Source organism: Leuresthes tenuis, unplaced genomic scaffold, assembly GCF_036924035.1.
Source record: "Leuresthes tenuis unplaced genomic scaffold, fLeuTen1.0.hap1 SCAF_5, whole genome shotgun sequence".
Classification (NCBI taxonomy): Eukaryota; Metazoa; Chordata; class Actinopteri; order Atheriniformes; family Atherinopsidae; genus Leuresthes; species Leuresthes tenuis.
The window spans coordinates 35,588,291-35,608,052 of record NW_027325359.1 but is presented as its reverse complement, the minus strand read 5'-3'; the positions used below and the strand labels follow the sequence as shown (position 1 = coordinate 35,608,052).

Below are 19,762 nucleotides of genomic sequence, written 5' to 3'. Positions count from 1 at the left end.
AGGATAAAGACTGGTTTGAGCATTTACTTTATTTACTTTTATTTGCTTAGAGACGTCAAAATGAACGAGTTAATTTCTCTCAACAACATTAGTGACACAAGATTAATGTGAAAGTGACCTGAATGTAGCCAAATCTCATGGAGGAAAGATAAACAGCTGCATGACACATAAACATCTGGATGACAGTGAAAAAACTGGATGACAGCGAAACAGCTGGATGACCGATAAACAGCTGGATGACAGTGAAAAAACTGGATGACAGCGAAACAGCTGGATGACAGTGAAAAAACTGGACGACAGTGAAACAGCTGGATGACAGCGAAACAGCTGGATGACAATGAAACAGCTGGATTAATGACAAACAGCTGGACGACAGTGAAACAGCTGGATGACAGCGAAACAACTGGATGATACATAAACAGCTGGACAACAGATAAACAGCTGTATGACATATAAACAGCTGGACGACAGTGAAACAGCTGGATTAATGACAAACAGCTGGATGACAGTGAAACAGCTGGATGACAGTGAAACAGCTGGATGACAGCGAAACAGCTGGATGACAATGAAACAGCTGGATTAATGACAAACAGCTGGACGACAGTGAAACAGCTGGATGACAGCGAAACAACTGGATGATACATAAACAGCTGGATGACAGCGAAACAACTGGATGATACATAAACAGCTGGACGACAGTGAAACAGCTGGATGACCGATAAAGAAGTGGATGACAGTGAAACAGCTGGATTAATGACAAACAGCTGGACGACATTGAAACAACTGGATAACACATAAACAGCTGGACAACAGATAAACAGCTGGATTAATGACAAACAGCTGGATGACAGTGAAACAGCTGGATTAATGACAAACAGCTGGATGACAGTGAAACAGCTGGATGACAGCGAAACAACTGGATGACAGTGAAACAGCTGGATGACAGATAAACAGCTGGATGACAGCGAAACAGCTGGATGACAGTGAAACAGCTGGATGAGAGCGAAACAGCTGGATGACAGATAAATAGCTGGATGACAGCGAAACAGCTGGATGACAGTGAAACAGCTGGATGACACAAACAACTGGATGACAGCGAAACAGCTGGATTACAGTGAAACAGCTGGATGACAGCGAAACAGCTGGATGACAGTGAAACAGCTGGATGAGAGCGAAACAGCTGGATGACAGATAAATAGCTGGATGACAGCGAAACAGCTGGATGACAGTGAAACAGCTGGATGACACAAACAACTGGATGACAGCGAAACAGCTGGATTACAGTGAAACAGCTGGACGACAGATAAACAGCTGGACAACAGATAAACAGCTGGATGACAGATAAACAGCTGGATAACAGTGAAACAGCTGGATGACAGATAAACAGCTGGATAACAGTGAAACAGCTGGACGACACAAACAGCTGGATAACAGATAAACAGCTGGACAACAGATAAACAGCTGGATGACAGTTAAACAGCTGGATGACAGATAAACAGCTGGATGACAGATAAACAGCTGGTTGACAGATAAACAGCTGGATGACAGATAAACAGCTGGATGGCAGATAAACAGCTGGATGACAGATAAACAACTGGATTAATGACAAACAGCTGGATGACAGCGAAACAGCTGGATGACCGATAAAAAACTGGATGACAGTGAAACAGCTGGATGACAGATAAACAGCTGGATGACAGTGAAAAAAACTGGATGACAGCGAAACAGCTGGATGACCGATAAAGAACTGGATGACAATTAAACAGCTGGATGACAGATAAACAGCTGGATGACAGATAAACAGCTGGACGACAGTGAAACAGCTGGATTAATGACAAACAGCTGGATGACAGTGAAACAGCTGGATGACAGTGAAACAGCTGGATGACAGTGAAACAGCTGGATGACACATAAACAGCTGGATGACAGATAAACAGCTGGATGACAGTGAAACAGCTGGATGACAGTGAAACAGCTGGATGACACATAAACAGCTGGATGGCAGATAAACAGCTGGATGACAGTGAAACAGCTGGATGACAGTGAAAAAACTGGATGACAGCGAAACAGCTGGATGACCGATAAAGAACTGGATGACAATTAAACAGCTGGATGACAGATAAACAGCTGGATGACAGATAAACAGCTGGACGACAGTGAAACAGCTGGATTAATGACAAACAGCTGGATGACAGTGAAACAGCTGGATGACAGTGAAACAGCTGGATGACAGTGAAACAGCTGGATGACAGTGAAACAGCTGGATGACACATAAACAGCTGGATGACAGATAAACAGCTGGATGACAGTGAAACAGCTGGATGACAGTGAAACAGCTGGATGACACATAAACAGCTGGATGGCAGATAAACAGCTGGATGACAGTGAAACAGCTGGATGACAGTGAAACAGCTGGATGACACATAAACAGCTGGATGGCAGATAAACAGCTGGATGACAGTGAAACAGCTGGATGACAGATAAACAGCTGGATGACAGTGAGAACGGATAACAAAGTCTCTTAAATGCTAAATTCATCCAAACCCTGTGAACAGAACCAGGATTCGAACCAGGAACCCTCTGCTGTGAGGGTAAAACCACACCATCGTGCACCATTTCAAAGACACTGACATTTCATCCACACCAGGCTTTGAAGAACACGTGAAGAAGAAAAATGTCCTCTGTGTGCACTTCTGTTTATCCCTGATTGTTACTCAGTGTGATTTTATGGATCATTTGCTTCAGTGGTGTTAAACACTCCTCTATCCACTCATTTCAGGCCTTAAAATCTGAAATCATCCAGAGTTTTACTTATAAACTCAGTCAGAAGAGCTGCCTTTATGTTACTTTTACCTTTTTCACTTTAATGACCACCAGATGGTGGCAGAGCACAGATTGTCTGCTTCAGTATACAGGAGTTTAGATACCAGTAAGATGCTAATAATACAGAAGAGGTTGAGGAGAACATGATTTGGCCACCTTTGAATTCCTTTCTTGCCAGACGTCAGAATATTAAATGACATCAAATTGTTTGGCAACAGCTCCCTTATGCAAAAGGTTGAGGATGTTGACACTGTGTTGGTAATTAATACATTTTCACAGCAAAATAAGTTGTGATTACAGGGTCTGAACCAGAGGAATTGTGCCTAAACTTAACCACACACAGCCTGTATTACATCACAGAGAAGAAGAAGATGCTGACACTCAGTCTTTATACGATGAAAACTGGAAACATTTCCACTCCAAATGCAATATGAAGCTTAATTTAGCAGCCAAACTGCAGTTAAACCCAACAACTCAGTGTTTACAATGATTCTGTTCCTCTTCACCAGCTTCTGGATGTTCTACTCACTGATTTAATGAAAAACAGGTGATTACTGGCTTTAAAACTCTGACCAAGGCTATCTTTAGCCTTCCCAGACGTCCAGTTGACTTTCAAGCATCTCACAAGCTTCTTGAGTCTCGATTTCTTGATTTTTAAAGCATTTATTTAGTATTTTGTGGCTTTTATCATGGAACAGATCAGATAGATGTTTTTCATGGCTATGGATACCTGACTGAAATGTAAAGTATTGTAGTTTCTGCCCTTTTATTTAGGTTTCTGATTTACTCCATTCTCATGACAAAAAGTTTCCCGACTACAGTTTCTGCCTGAACCGTCTCTGATATTTTCTTAAATATGATTAAACAGACTTATGCAATAATAATGCAAATAATAAGGATAAACAGAGACAAACAGCATGATTCATGCTACTGTAGCTGGTCATTTAGGCATAAAAAAGCATTAAAAAGTTCAAATTCCAGATTTATTTAACACAATACATGTCGCATAATGACAAATGAGACATATTCTGTGAAGTAATTTAAACAAAAACAACGTGAAAGTAGGAGGTAAAGAAACGTGGGACGTTATCATGCCTAAATGCATATTCTACTCACACTGCAGCTCATTCAAACCTTCTTCTGTTGTTTAAAATCTATCCTTTTCCTGATAAAGCATGCAGGAAGACATCGAATATCTGCCAGCTGATCTTGACCTGCTGACTCTGGCATCAATGCTGTCTCAGAAGAACTTTCTTCTGTTTATGTGACACAGTTTAAGTGTTTTTTACTGCAGAAGAAGGATATTTATTAATTTTAAATGGATGCTGAAAGGACCAAAGATGCATCAAAATGTTTCTAATTTCATTGATGCTTTCACCCAACTTTCATCATATTTCACAATGTTTTCTGTTACCTGCGTTTACTTTGTTTACAAAGTACAAAGGCCATAAAGATTACTTTACAAATGTATTTTTTTTACAAATAAAAGCCTCTAAATTAACATGAAATGATTTGTTGGATCTTACCAGAACCACAGACCAACTCCTGCTATGAATCAAGGAGTCAAGGCACAAAACTTCAAGCATCCACAAGAAAAAGGAGTCTTTGCAAAGCCTTTTAAACCAGCCAAGGATTGCTTTATATCCGCTGTCAGTGTGTGTGTGAGAGAGAGAGTTTACATTTGTGCAAATTGGGGACTTTAACCAGTTCATAAACCAGCTAATTGGGGACATGTTGCCTTCAGGGACCAAAACCAGATTCAGGATTCCTATAATCTTCACTGTCCCTAAATGTTACTTGTATTGGACTTGCTGCCTGTGTGTGTGTGTCCCATTCAACCTCCCTGCAATCTGTGTATAACTCGACATCGCCTCCCGGTGGACGTCTGTGGAATTGTTAATTGAACATTTTGCCTGATGATGCATTTTTGTAAAAACCAAGAGTCTGGTCCAAGAAAATACAAACCCCTAAACCCACAAAGACCAGACAGAGCTTTGGTAACTTTAAAATGAAAATAAAAACAAAATGCAGTGATTTCAAATCCCACAAAGATAGAAAACTTATCAAATGCTGACAAGGAGACATTTTACTATTTCTTTAAGAAGATTAGCTTCATCTTCGGGGTACAACCGTGTAACAGAGAAGTGTTTGTCCCACAGAGTTTACTTCCATCGGCTGAAGCTGGAGCTACTCTTGACCTACATTACTCAGCAATTTTCTCAGCCAAACAACAAGGCAATGTGGCCTCTTGGGTGGCGACCAAAGAAGAGAGAACAGGGAACAAAGACAGTGGACAGAAAATACCTCCACTTCAACTAGATTTCTTTTCTTAACTCCACCCTGGAGCCTAATAAACAAATGTTCTGCCTCCCATTTTACTCCAAACCTGCATTTAGGGAGTGAACTGCTCTGTGGGGATCATATGGGAGCAAAAGGTCCTGAAGCTTTGATGGAGTTTAGTTGTTTGTTAAATCAACTCAACACAAATGTTCTCAGACTAACCTTTAATTCATAACTGCAGCTTGAACAGATAAAACAGCACACTGTAGTGAACATGCTCCAGTTCAGTGATCTACAAAGTGTCGAGTGCTGCCTTCAAACGCTCTAATTCACTACTGGCAAAGCAAAATAAAAGAAATCTATTAAAAACATTTGGCACAAAGCAACACAAAAATATTAGATATTAATATTATGCCCCAGGACCCGGGCTTCCTGGGTTCTGTGCTGGTAGCCTGGGGCCTGGGGCCCTCTCTGCCGGGTATTACATTCATTAGCCCAGTAGCATGCTAGCTAAGCAGTTGATGTTATCCTGTGGTTTCAGCTCATTTATATCCAAAGTTGTGTTGTATGCGATTGGTGTTACTTGTGTTTGTTTTTGTTTGTCTGTGTGTTTGTTTTTATTTGTTTGTGCTTCTTTTTGTATGTTTGTTTGTTTGTGTGTTTGTTTGTGTGCTTGTTTTTGTTTGTTTGTGTGCTTGTTTTTGTCTGTGTGTTTGTTTTTGTTTGTTTGTGTGCTTGTTTTTGTTTGTGTCCTTGTTTTTGTTTGTTTGTGTGCTTGTTTTGTTTGTGTGTTTGTTTTGGTTTGTTTGTGTGTTTGTTTGTGTGCTTGTTTTTGTACGTTTGTTTGTTTGTGTCCTTGTTTTTGTCTGTTTGTGTGTTTGTTTTTGTTTGTTTGTGTGCTTGTTTTGGTTTGTTTGTGTGTTTGTTTGTTTGTTTGTGTGCTTGTTTTTGTACGTTTGTTTGTTTGTGTTCTTGTTTTGTCTGTTTGTGTGTTTGTTTTTGTGTTTGTTTGTTTGTTTGTTTGTGTGCTTGTTTTGTTTGTGTCCTTGTTTTTGTTTGTTTGTGTGCTTGTTTTTGTTTGTTTGTGTGCTTGTTTTTGTTTGTGTCCTTGTTTTTGTTTTCTTTGTGTGCTTGTTTTGTTTGTGTGTTTGCTTTTGTTTGTTTGTGTGTTTGTTTTTGTTTGTTTTTGTCCTTGTTTCTGTTTGTGTCCTTGTTTTTGTCTGTTTGTGTGTTTGTTTTTGTTTGTTTGTGTGCTTGTTTTGGTTTGTTTGTGTGTTTGTTTGTTTGTTTGTGTGCTTGTTTTTGTACGTTTGTTTGTTTGTGTTCTTGTTTTGTCTGTTTGTGTGTTTGTTTTTGTGTTTGTTTGTTTGTTTGTTTGTGTGCTTGTTTTGTTTGTGTCCTTGTTTTTGTTTGTTTGTGTGCTTGTTTTTGTTTGTTTGTGTGCTTGTTTTTGTTTGTGTCCTTGTTTTTGTTTTCTTTGTGTGCTTGTTTTGTTTGTGTGTTTGCTTTTGTTTGTTTGTGTGTTTGTTTTTGTTTGTTTTTGTCCTTGTTTCTGTTTGTGTCCTTGTTTTTGTTTGTTTGTGTGCTTGTTTTGTTTGTGTTTTTGTTTTTGTTTGTTTGGTTCCTTGTTTTTGTTTGTGTGCTTGTTTTTGTTTGTTTGTGTGTTTGTTTTTGTTTGTTTGTGTCCTTGTTTCTGTTTGTGTGCTTGTTTTTGTTTGTTTGTGTGCTTGTTTTTGTTTGTTTGTGTGTTTGTTTTTTCTCTGATTGTCTGCTCTCAGGTGCTCCTGGAGGCTGGATTCCCTTCAGAGGCCGTGGATTGTCTTCTGTTTTGTTTTTACAGGTGTAGCAGCTGGTTTTTCTTTCTATTTTTGTTCCGTTTCCTCTTCTTCTTTCCTTGTCCCCCGGTCCGATTCGGCTCTATTACATGTTAAATATTATAAACAAAAATAAATAAATGGCCATCAAGGGGAGCTTTACATTTATAAAACTTCCTTTTGCAAACCAAATCTGTTCAAAGGTGTTCAGATTACAATTCTGCTGCCATAATGCTAGACAGGACAAGGAGAAAATAAAGAAAATATGCCCCATCTTCATGCATTACATCACATTACATTTCAATGACGTACAGATTCTTAAACTCACTCACAGCTGCAACAACACCAGCAAAACGTTAGCTAAGGTGCTTGTGGCCAAAAAGGCTTCCAACATCTCTACTTACAATACGATATGCTTTTAGAAAATAAGCTGCCAACTCTCCCTCGCTGCCAATTTAAACATTTACCTTAAAGACATTCTTTATGCCTGCAGACCTGCAAACATGCAGAGACAGACGTGCACGTTACTGTCACGCTTTTACAGCACTGCTGTGTGCTTTCTACAGACTCCCAGCAGAAGCATTTACTGAATATTCGATGCATATTTTTGGCTAGTTGATTTTAAAACTGTGCATTATTTGCAAGACTTTGAAGCTTAACTTAAAGACATTATTTTCTTAAAAAGATATTTGTCTCAACTTCCTGTTCTCAGACTTTTTAAGGTCATTGAAGTAAAGTTGTAACTAATCAGAGTAATGATTTCAGGCACCAGTGATTATTAAATATGTTAATTTGGACTTAAATGTCCATTTTATGTGATTTCACTACAGTTTATCTGTTTTTAACTGATATTAAGATTAGCACAAAAAGTCATTGATTGTAGTGACTGAATTATTTTGTTTTTGTAACTTGAAACTTTCTGTTTCTGCACAGCCTCACTGCTCGGCCCTCAGCTGGACCTTCATGTTTCTGCACAGCCTCACTGCTCGGCCCTCAGCTGGACCTTCATGTTTCTGCACAGCCTCACTGCTCGGCCCTCAGCTGGACCTTCATGCGATAAGGTTTCGGAGTCAGAGTGACCCCAAAGACTGGAGTGAAGTCCGGTTCTCCAGCATCCTCAGGCCAGGTGAACTTAAACCTCCTCAGCAGAGTCACCATGATGAGGAAAAGCTCCATGCGAGCCAGGCCCTCTCCCAGACACATCCGAGGACCTGAGACACACAACAAGAGTCCAGCTTGATACGACTCATCCTTTCTGTACGCGGCAGCTCGAGTGGGACGTTATTTATGCACCTGCAGAGAAAGGCATGAAGGCCTCTGGTTTTATGAACTCTCCCCGCTCATTCAGGAAGTTTTCAGGGTTGAATTCATGGGGGAACTTCCACTGTCCCTCCTCCTTCAGCACTGAGGCCAGGTTCTGGATGATCATGGTGCCCTGAACACATCAGAAGATCAGAGAGAATGTTCCTCACACCAGAACCAGTTTAACCAGCTGCCTCTCACCTTAGGAAGGGAATATCCCATGAGCTCCGTGTCTTTAGTGGTGCAGTGAAAGACACTGAGAGGAACCGTGTTGGCAACCCTCTGCACCTCATGGATCACAGCCTGGATGAAGAGAGAAAGCTTCATCTGACTGGAAGTAGATGTACAACAATGCAGGATAGCTGGCCTCAAACTATCTCAGTTAAACAACTTAAAGGTGCAAATCACACCATCGCATGGAGGTAATCTAAGTTGATTTATTCGGTTCGGATCAGCTTCATGAGCCGTGTTATTCCTGCTAATGTACAATTAGTTCAAACAACTGAGACCAGATTATAGTAAAGCAGTTTAATACATTTTTAATCCACCCAAGAAGACATCAGGATTGCTTAAATCTGTGAGAAAACGTATAAATGTCCAAATCTGAGCAGTTTTTACTTGATTATCCGTGGCCTTTAGTTGGAGGAGCTTTAAGGAAAGCATAAAATAAACATTTTACTCTGTTTCTAACCTTTGTTACCTGCTGTAACAGGTTATAGATTATATACCTGCATATAAGGCATGTTGTGTCTGTCCTCAAAACTGGCTCGAACTTTACCCTCCAAGACTCGGTCCATCTCCTGCTGACACCGTTCTGAGGAAGCAAAACAACAAGTAGAGTGCGTGCTGCTCTTCACATTTTGACATAGATTTAAGACTTGTAGAGAGGCTAGTTACGTGTGAACGTGCTAACGCTAACCAGAAGTACAGTAAACCAGGTATTAACATTTCTGTGAATCATTTAGAGCCAGAGGACAGCGCATGCAGGGCTGGTTGCACATTAATGGCCTTCTGTAATCATTTTAATGACGGATCTAAATGCTCCACTTTTGAAACATGACTGAAAGTCCATGAGTGGCTAAATCAGGGGCCGGGAACCTTTTTGACTAAGAGAGCCATGAAAGCAAAAAAATTGGAAATTTATTTCAATGAGAGCCATATAATATATTTTAAAAGTGAATTCAACTAAATGTCAGTATAATAAGCCTCGGAATTTATTAGCATATTATATTAGCATATATTAGCATATTATATTAGCATATTATTTATTAGCATACTCGCCATCTGTGAATGGTTTTCCGTTCCTCACTATTGCTAAAGATCCAGCAAAGCTAGCAGAATTATAGTCACCTTGCCGGGTTGCTGCTGGCTGCTTGTACCCTGCTCAGTAGCTCTAGCTTGTACCCTGCTCAGTAGCTCTAGCTTGTACCCTGCTCAGTAGCTCTAGCTTGTACCCTGCTCAGTAGCTCTAGCTTGTACCCTGCTCAGTAGCTCTAACTTGTACCCTGCTCAGTAGCTCTAGCTTGTACCCTGCTCAGTAGCTCTAGCTTGTACCCTGCTCAGTAGCTCTAGCTTGTAACCTGCTCAGTAGCTCTAGCTTGTACCCTGCTCAGTAGCTCTAGCTTGTACCCTGCTCAGTAGCTCTAGCTTGTACCCTGCTCAGTAGCTCTGGCTTGTACCCTGCTCAGTAGCTCTAGCTTGTACCCTGCTCAGTAGCTCTGGCTTGTACCCTGCTCAGTAGCTCTGGCTTGTACCCTGCTCAGTAGCTCTAGCTTGTACCCTGCTCAGTAGCTCTAGCTTGTACCCTGCTCAGTAGCTCTAGCTTGTACCCTGCTCAGTAGCTCTAGCTTGTACCCTGCTCAGTAGCTCTAGCTTGTACCCTGCTCAGTAGCTCTGGCTTGTACCCTGCTCAGTAGCTCTAGCTTGTACCCTGCTCAGTAGCTCTGGCTTGTACCCTGCTCAGTAGCTCTGGCTTGTACCCTGCTCAGTAGCTCTAGCTTGTACCCAGCTCAGTAGCTCTTGGCACGCTTTCTTTCTGCTGTCTCCTGCCGGGTATTTTGATGCAAAGGTAGCATGGCGCGTGTCGAAGTGCCGCTTTACATTCGACCGTTTCATCGATGTAATTTTGTCTTTGCAAATTAGACACACCGCAGAATTTGCTCTCTCCACAAAGGCGAATTCTTCAGTCCATTCGGCCTGAAATGTACGATACTCTTTTTTTCTTTTCGCCATCTGCTTCGTGGAAGGGTTAGCTTTGAGCTAATGACAGAGCAGACTGATTCAAAAGGGTGCGTTTACCTGTTTTACGCTGCCAACGTAGTCCAGTATCATCCAATTAAAATAATGGACAATTGCTCCTGCAGCCCTGAACAGGACATGAAAAATCGATGGATGGATTAAAACAAGTGAGAATATTTAGTTTTATCTGCGAGCCAGATGCAATCATCAAAAGAGGAGCCATAGGTTCCCGACCCCTGGGTTAAATAATTACCACATCACTGATGAGATGTCGCAGATACTCTGAAGTACAGCTGTGTTGCATGAGCTAATGTTGTTGGAGCAAGACTCTGAGATGCTGATTATTCACGCTATTTTGTTCCTAAACACGACTATGCTTACTGTAAAATAATGACACAATAATGTAGTCTCCTTTATGGGGCTTATGATCTGAGAGTATAAGTGATTGGATTATCATCATCATCAATCTCTCTTCAGTATGAACAGCCTTAAATAGATGGCATTCTATCTTTTTAATGATATGATTTAACTGAATTTGGTTATATTCTAAGCTGGTGATGTCATGATGACAGAGAAGACCACCAAACAGTGAAGTGGGCCCAGTAGAGTGCCTGTGTAGAAATCCCTCCGTTAGCTCTCCTATAGCTGCAAGTAGCCACATAACAGCAGCTATGAGCTAACAGAGCTATGAGCTAACAGCAGCTATGAGCTAACAGAGCTATAGCACACGTTCATTCATTCATTCTTCTTAAAGTGTTGGTGAAATAAAGACAGATAATGCCTTATTTAGAGGCTGCATCCTCTAAGCCCCGTTCACTCCGTTATATGGATCTCCAGTTATCTAAATATCTTCAGAAGGACGCCGACTTTCACCAAACTGTTCTCGGTGAGTAGATGAACGTATTTCATGCCAGAAATAAGGTCCAGGTTTAAAAATACCGGAGCTCCCCTTTAAGAAATGACATGTGAAGACACACAAAGGGTTAAATACGTACGTTATTGTACATTAAAGTTCCAGTGTGTAGTATTTTGGGGAATTTAGTGTAAAATCACATCAAATTAGAATTAAATGAGACTTTTCTATCCACAGACACTCCTTCTTACAGCCCATCGTGTTGAGCTGCCATCTTTCTACTGTAGCCCAAGAGGGACAAACTATTTGCTTTCTCTTTAATTTTCCAGCCTTTTGTTGCCCTCCTTTTTTAAACATGTGGTCTTCAGAGCAGATGTTCTGTTTTATTCCTGCCAGGTTACTTCTTACACGTTATATTTCCTGGACTTTGTTAGGGAACATAACAGAACCATAGAGCTAATGCTAAAACGTAATAATTCCTACTTAAACAGGCAGAGATACCTTGTATGTGTTGGTGGTTAATCAGGTAGAGAAAGCCAGTGAGCAGGGTGTTGGAGGTGGTGTCAGTCCCAGCAAAGTGAAGATCCAGGATGAACATAATCATCTGTTCCTCTGAAAATGAGGAGCCATCATCGGCCCTCTGAAAGGAAACACTGATTATTGTAAAATAAAAAGAACTAACAGTAATAAAGAATCATTTTAGGACATGGAAAGCTCCCAGTTAACCTTATTTAAAAAGTCAAAGTGAGTTGACTCACACACCTTATCCAGTTCATCCAAATAGCTGTCAACAAAGTCTCGAGGCTCTCCGGCGATTCTGGTCTTTTTGTGCTCTTTTATCAAAGGAATGATAAGATTCTGGCAAATCTAACAAAAAAAAATACATAAATTAGACTTTATTCCACTGAAAAACGATGAATACAACATGTTTACTCAAAAGTGTCGAATTTAATCAACATAAGAGCCATTTAAAAGGTTTTCTTTTAGCAGTAATTCTGTTGTGTCCACCTTGTTCGGGTCAGTCTTCACTGAAATGAATGAAACCTTCGTATGAAAAAGCATTTTACGTTATGTTACTCATGTCAGTCTTGTTTAATGAATGAAACACACAAGACTGAGCTGTAAAATATATACAAAAAATACAAAAACTAAAGAGACGCAGTCCTACTGAATAAGTTTAATCAACCCTGATGGATCATGTTGACCCAAACGACTTAATCTGATATAAAAGAAAACCATATAAATATGTGGCTGTTAGGGCTTAATGGTCTTTATTTTTCATTTTCTGGGTTCATTGTTTCTGGGGTTTTTTTGTTCTTGAGTCATTGGTTTCAGGATTTAATCTGTTTGTATTTTTCTAGTCTTTAGTTAGGAGTCATAGTTACATTCATGAGGCGTCACTCCCCCACGAGCTGTCACCTTATCGTGGGGGAGTTTGCATGCCCCAATGAGTCTGGGAGCCATGTTGCCCGGAGCCTTAAGCCCCTGGTAGGGTCACCCAAGGCAAACAGATCCTAGATGAGGGACCAGACAAAGAACAGCTCAAATGACCCTCCTGATGAAAAATAAATTTGGACCTTGCCCGGTGCCCATGGGGATCGGTTGGGCACGGCCCAAAAACTCGACGTGGGTCCCCCTTCCGACTGGCTCACCACCCGTGGGAGGAGCCAAGGGGGTCGGGTGCAATGCAAGACCCTGGGGGGTCTGATCCTCGGCTACTGAAGCTGGCTCTTGGGACGTGGAATGTCACCTCTCTGTTGGGGAAGGATCCTGAGAGGTTCCGGCTAGATATAGTCGGACTCACCTCGATACACGGCTTGGGCTCTGGAACCAGTCCCCTTGAGAGGGGTTGGACTCTCTTCCACTCTCTTCCACTCTTCCCCTGAGGTGGGGGACACTGAGTCCGAATGGACCATGTTCGGTGCTTCCTTTTTGGCCAGTGGGACTGTGGAAGCAGCTGATGGGTACCGACAGGCCAACGCACCGTCAACACCTATGTATGGTGGGGACGGGGCTCTGCTGACCTCAACTAGGGACGTTGTGAGTTGGTGGGGGGAATACTTCGAGGACCTCCTCAATCCTACTGATACGCCTTCCGATGAGGAAGCAGAGTCAGAGAGCTCGGAGATGGGGCCTCCCATTTCTGGGGCTGAGGTTGCCGAGGTGGTCAAAAAGCTCCTTGGTGGCAAGGCCCAGGGGTTCCTCAAGGCTCTGGATATTGTAGGGCTGTCTTGGTTGACACGCCTATACAGCTTCACGTAGACATCAGGGACAGTGCCTCTGGACTGGCAGATTGGGGTGGTGGTCCCCCCCTTTAAAAAGGGGGACCGGAGGGTGTGTTCCAGCTACAGTGGGATCACACTCCTCAGCCTCTCTGGTAAGGTCTATTCAGGGGTACTGAAGAGGATGATCCATCGAATCAGGAGGTGCAGTGTGGTTTGTTCTGGCCGTGGAACATTGGACCAGCTCTACACCCTCAGCAGGGTCCTGGAGGGTACAGTTCGCCCAACTGGTCTACATGTGTTTTGTGGACTTGGAGAAGGCGTTTGACCGTGTCCCTCTGGGAGTCCTGTAGGGGGTGCTTCGGGAGTATGGCGTGCCGGACCCAGGGCTGTTCGGTCTCTATGACCGGTGTCAGAGTTTGGTCCGCGTTGCTGGCAGTAAGTTGGATGTGTTTCCGGTGAGGGTTGGAGTCCGTCAGGGCTGCCCTTTGTCACCGATTCTGCTCATAATCTTTATGGACAGAATTTCTAGGCACAGGGCTTTGAGGGGGTCCGATTTGGTGACCTCAGAATCAGGTCTCTGCTTTTTGCAGATGATGTGGTTCTGTTGGCGTCGATTTACCGGTCAATCTACGTTCCTACCCTCATCTATGGTCAAAAGCTTTATCAGTTTAGTTTATCAGTTTACTACTTTGTACAGAATTGTTCTAAATCTGAATCTAAAGGCAGAGATGCATCAAGAACCACAGATTAGTGCATCATTACATCCGTTGAATTACTTTTAACAATACCTTCACGTTCTTAAAGGCCTTGTTGAAGGGCAGTGGCAGGTTGCGAATCATGGGGAGAGAGTCATATAGCTGTGAAGACAAAGCAGTCATTCTAATGATTAGTATGTAAAAATGACAGACTGGAACAAAAATACCGTGGAAGACCAGTGTAACCTTTAAACAATGCAGTATAATCTAATGGCTCTGATACACCAAACCAATATCAGTGCGACTCAGGGCCCCCTGCTGGAAATATTCTTGTCCACATTGCAACCACCTCTTCCAACTGTCAGCTGGACACACAAGGACACAACTCTCAAGCCAAGGAGGGGTTTGGTGGTCTTTTCACAGTAACAAAGTGGGGACACTGAAAGGCTATTTTTAAAAAGAAGGTAAAGAAAGAGTTGGTTTATCGTCACACTATTGTTGTTTGACCATCGGAAAAGTTTGTGTAAATCAAGGAGACGCTTAGTGAGAACCGTGGAAACAGCATTCCCAACGATTGTCATTGTCAAGGTTTATGTTCTGTTCCTTGTCTCGTCATTTCCTGTTTTATTTTGAAAATCACTGACCTTCTCCTCTCGTTTCAGGTAACTTCCCCTTCCCTGATTCCCAAGTGTTTCCACCTGTTCCCCTTGGTCCCTCATGTGTTCAAATAGTCTACCTTTCCCTTGTCTTGTGCCAGTTTTTTGTCTCCTTTTGAGCTTCATTACCAGCCTCTTGTCTTGTCTTGAACCCACAGATTCCTCGAGCCTGCAGCGAGCGACTCTCCTGCAGTGCATCTTGTTTTGTAATTCATTCTTGTTCCATAGCCTTAGTTTATTTATTGTAACGGTAAGTTTCATAGCTTTGTTTTTCCTCCGTTTTCAAGGAGTGATTTTTCGTTGTAACCATTCCTAGTCGCCTCCGTTAAAGGAGAGCTTTTAGTTATCGCTAAAGTTTCATAGAGCCTCTGTTTTATAAAGAGTGCGCCTTTTGTTTTATTCCGCCTCATTTCGAGAGCGAGTCTTTGCTTTAAGTGTTCATAGCATTTCTGTTTTCCTCCCAGTTTGGAGAGATTTTATGTCTTGTAACTTTCATAGCTACGCTCCTTCTCCACCATAAATACGGAGGAGAGCGCTTAGGAGTTTTATAGCCTTTTCTTTTGCTCTGCCGGGAGATCGCCCTGCAGTCTGTGATCTGTCTTGTGTTTGTTTATTTAAATAAAACCCTCTTGCAACCACACTACCCTGCATCTACGTCCTGAATCCCTCTGGTAACTGACAGTCATGTTTGGAAGAAGATGTGTTCGATGTAGAGATGAAAAACAAGAAAATGCTAAGGGTTAAATCATGTATCCCTCATCTAGAAGGATCTGATTCACCTACAAACACGACAGATTCAACACTGAATTAGCTGAAAAAGATGGAGCATACAGATCAAGAACATGAGAGACAGAAGTCAAATGTCGGCTTATTGTAGAATGAAAATAATGCGCAATCACTTCATACTGAATGTAAACAAGATAAACGAGATGACTGCAGCTTTTAGGAGGACCAGGAATAGACCAGATAAGAAGAGATGGAGGTGGTAAAACGTTAAGTGTGTTCAGTTAGAAGCGCCGACAACTTATCTGCAACAGAGAACGTTAAAGGAAGTCATTCGAGATCAAAGAAATAATGATAACTAGAAAAACAGAGAGGCAGAGAGGCTGGTAGTTGCCATTTATGATATATTATGTATTTATGATCATAATCCAGTCTTAAATATGAGATTCTGGCTTGTTCTGGTGAAATCTGCCTGCTTTAGACACATAAGGCCCGGTTGATCTGTTCAGAATAATGGAAAACATATGAGTGAATGCGCGCTATCGCGCACATTTGTCTCATCAGGGGCTGGCATGAACCTATTAATCTGTTCAGATTAATGGAAAACAAGTCATTCGAGATCAAAGAAATAATGATAATTAATGACATCTTACACAGACAACTGACCAAGGACAGGTATGTGAGTAAATTAAAACGTAGAAACTCACCATCGCCCACGGCCCATTGGTTATCTTAGAGATCTCAGTGAAACACTGAACAATCACTTTGATCATCTCATCTTCGTACTCGTAGCGTTTCCCAAACAACACCTTGCAGATGATGTTGGAGGAAGCGTTATGGAACATAACCTGAGGACTCAGGGTTGTGCCTGTAAAGGAATGATGAACACCAATGATCGTGTCAGAAACTCCAGCACAAATCTCTTTGTATTCACAGATTATTTACCAATGCTCTCATCGAGCGTTTTCACGGTATATTCAATCTCTTCGTAAATTCTGTCCTCCATTGAACTCTTCCCCAGACCAAAGTTCCTCAGAGTCATTAGTGCAAAGCGACGATGGTCCTTCCAACTCGGACCATAATCCACCAGAATCACACCTGCAACAGGTAGAACAACACAGAGAGTTTAACAGCAAGACTTTTCAGAGGGTTCGGGTGCATATTGTCCCAGTTAAAAACACAATTACTGATGTGTCATCCTAACCTGCAGAGGAGCTAATATACAGACATTTCTAGCAGCTTCTGACATGTGCTAAATCCTCCATCAGCCATCTGTTTTCTGCCACTGATCCAGGCCAGGCGTCAGTGTACGGTGCACATTTTAGGACATCCTCAGGATCAGTCTTCAGCGTCATTCCTCTGATGAAAAGGTGTCAAAGGTATCAAACCATGGATTATATTACATCCATGGGTCAAACCCAGACCAAAGACTATCATTGCCCAGACTTTGCACCCGTGACATTTTGTCCCGGTGCCGTTTTACAACCTTTTAGCTGATGCCTTTCAGTGTGACAACGTTTGAGCTGAAGCCGTTTTTTTTGTCAGATAATCGTCAGGATTTGTCCTTTTCATGATGTGTGAACAATCTATATCATGCACAATGTTAAATTTACTCTCTTGCTGTTTTGAGGATCTGTCAGATAATCGAATCTCGGGTTCAGGTGGAGCAGTGGACCAGCTCTACACCCTCAGCAGGGTCCTGGAGGGTCCATGGGAGTTCGCCCAACTGCTCCACATGTGTTTTGTGGATTTGGAGAAGGCGTTTGACCGTGTCCCTCTGGGAGTCCTGTGGGGGGTGCTCTGGGAGTATGGCGAGCCGGACCCAGGGCTGTTCGGTCTCTATTGCCGGCAGTAAGTTGGACGTGTTTCTGGTGAGATTTGGACTCCGTCAGGGCTGCCCTTTGGGGTCCGGTTTGGTGACCTCAGAGTCGGGTCTCTGCTTTTTGCAGATGATGTGGTTCTGTTAGCGTCGTCGGGCCGTGACCTTCAGCTCCCACTGGAGCGGTTCGCAGCCGAGTGTGAAGCGGCTGGGATGAGAATCAGAACCTCCAAATCCGAGACTATGGTCCTCAGCCGGAAATGGGTGGAGTGCTCTCTCCGGGTCGGGAATGAGATCCTTCCCCAAGTGGAGGAGTTCAAGTATCTCGGGGTCTTGTTCACAGTGAGGGACGAATGGAGCGGGAGATTGACGGCGGATCGGTGCGGCGTCTGCAGTGTTGCTCTGCACCGACCCGTCGCTGTGAAGAAGGAGCTGAGCCAGAAGGCGAAGCTCTCTATTTACTGGTCAGTCTACGTTCCCATCCTCACCGATGGTCACGAGCTGTGGGGAGAGACCGAAAGAACGAGATTGCGAATACAAGCGGCCGAAATGGGTTTCTGGGCCTCCCTTAGAGATAGGGTGAGAAGCTCAGTCAATTCGGGAGGGGCTGGGAGTAGAACCGCTGCTCCTCCTCCAGAGAGGAGTCAGATGAGGTGGCATCTGGTTAGGATGCCCTCTGGAGGCCACCCTGGGGAGGTGTTCAGGGCCCGTCCCACTGGGAGGAGACCCCGGGAAGACCCAGGACACGGTGGAGAGACTATGGCCTGGAAACGCCTCGGGGTCCCCCCGGAAGAGCTGGAGGAAGTGGGACAGGGAGGCCTGGGTTTCTCTGTTAAAGCTGCTGCCCCCGCGATAAGATGATGGATGGATGTTAAATTTAAACATAATCTGTGGCATTTTATCCACATTAACGACACTTCTACCTTTCCTCTGGGAGACTTCAGTGAGAAACATGTCTTGGGGTCTTCCAGCGAAATCAGTAGCCTTGTTCACGATAGCTTCCTTTACGACCTTCAGCCCGTTGAGGACCACAGCTGGTCTGCGACCGATGAACAGACTGTAGACGTTCCCATAAGACCTCCTCAGCTGGTGGGAAGCAAAGACAAGACGTCAGTGTTTGAAACGCTGTAATTTACGTACAAAACCTTCAGTTGGCTGTTATTCTTTAAAGCAAGAACTTTAAACACAAACTTTTCTGTATGAGACATGTTCTTAACTGGGTTGATGATGCAAAAATTAAGCTGTGATAAAAGAAATCTATTTTCATTGAAGCAGGATAGGATCGTGTAGGAGTGCCCCCGACTATCCAAAATCATGCCTGGTTTCAGAGGAAGTAACAGGCTTAAATAAGCTTGATGGACATTGCTTCTAACAGTGAGTTATTTTTAAGCTTTCCCCTCACACTAACATTTACCATAAGTATCTCCACATAATTATTCTCATATGAACCAACGGTTCACAGGATGTGACCTACAGCTTTGACTGGATGAAACCTATTGTGCATCATGTAGAGTTCATTTTTCCAATATTTAGTGTATGAAGCACAGATTTCTTGCATTAACATTCATCAGGTTTCAATTATGGTCTCAAAGTTTGACGAGACAACAACTCCAGGAACTGTCACGAGTGTATTTAACCAATGAGACAAGAAGCAATAATCCCATCGGTATCATAGCAACCCAAAGCATTTAAAAAGCATCTGCACTACTTTTCTTACCCTCTCAAAATCCTTCAAGGGGTTCTCGAGGTTCAGGTGTAGAAGAGTTCCCACTATGGGCAGAATAGGGGGTCCTGGCGGGAAGTTCTTGGGCCTCCCGGACTTCAGTTGCAGGATGATGAAGCAGAAGCAGACGCATAACAGGACGGTTGAAATAAACATGGTGGGACAGACCGAGCTCCACTGCGGACACCGGCTCAATGACTTGTTATGAAGGGGGAGCTCCGCTCGGCGCCAGCCTCTTCTGGCTCCGTACTTTGCTCCTCGAGTCGATACGAGGACAGCAAAGAGAGACTGGGCCACACTTGATGAGTTATTTAGGTCAGAGCTGAGCTGACTGTTGATGCAGAGACCAGTTCGTCTGGGACTCTGTTGTAAGTCGTGGTCTGATGCACATTTCAGCTCAGGTGAGTTATATATATATAGTTAGGGACGGCTCAGGTGAGCCTGAAACATCCCATAGTTCTGCTCTCTTTTTCCCCCTGTTTAATTTCTCAAATGATTTTATGTCCCTGTGACATTATTGTGGTTATTAACTTGTGTTTCCCTGTTCCAGCAGGTATCCTTTGAATGGTGTTATGGTGTTTTCCCCCCTCTTTTCCCTCTTTTCTGTCTTC

The 19,762-nt window shown here is 42.9% G+C and overlaps 1 protein-coding gene across 1 annotated transcript; it reads right to left on the bottom strand.

Moving 5' to 3' along the window:
* Positions 1-5,761: 5,761 nt before the first annotated feature.
* Positions 5,762-19,323, bottom strand: LOC140307766 (cytochrome P450 2J6-like). The gene is made up of 11 exons (XM_072386765.1): positions 19,146-19,323; positions 18,352-18,514; positions 16,555-16,707; positions 16,317-16,477; positions 14,324-14,392; positions 12,073-12,177; positions 11,812-11,950; positions 8,948-9,033; positions 8,421-8,522; positions 8,211-8,352; positions 5,762-8,128 (listed from the first exon to the last, which is right to left on the bottom strand). The coding sequence occupies exons 1-11, from the start codon at positions 19,305-19,307 to the stop codon at positions 7,941-7,943; spliced, it is 1,470 nt and encodes a 489-aa protein (XP_072242866.1). The 5' UTR covers positions 19,308-19,323; the 3' UTR covers positions 5,762-7,940.
* Positions 19,324-19,762: the final 439 nt, after the last annotated feature.

Excerpts from the sequence above, each read along its gene's own strand:
- LOC140307766 (XM_072386765.1), bottom strand. The coding sequence starts at position 19,307 with ATGTTTATTTCAACCGTCCTGTTATGCGTCTGCTTCTGCTTCATCATC. Across the intron at positions 12,178-14,323 it reads AGGCCTTTAAGAACGTGAAG|ATTTGCCAGAATCTTATCAT; the intron begins GTATTGTTAAAA and ends TTTTTTTGTTAG. Across the intron at positions 8,353-8,420 it reads TGGGATATTCCCTTCCTAAG|GGCACCATGATCATCCAGAA; the intron begins GTGAGAGGCAGC and ends TGATGTGTTCAG.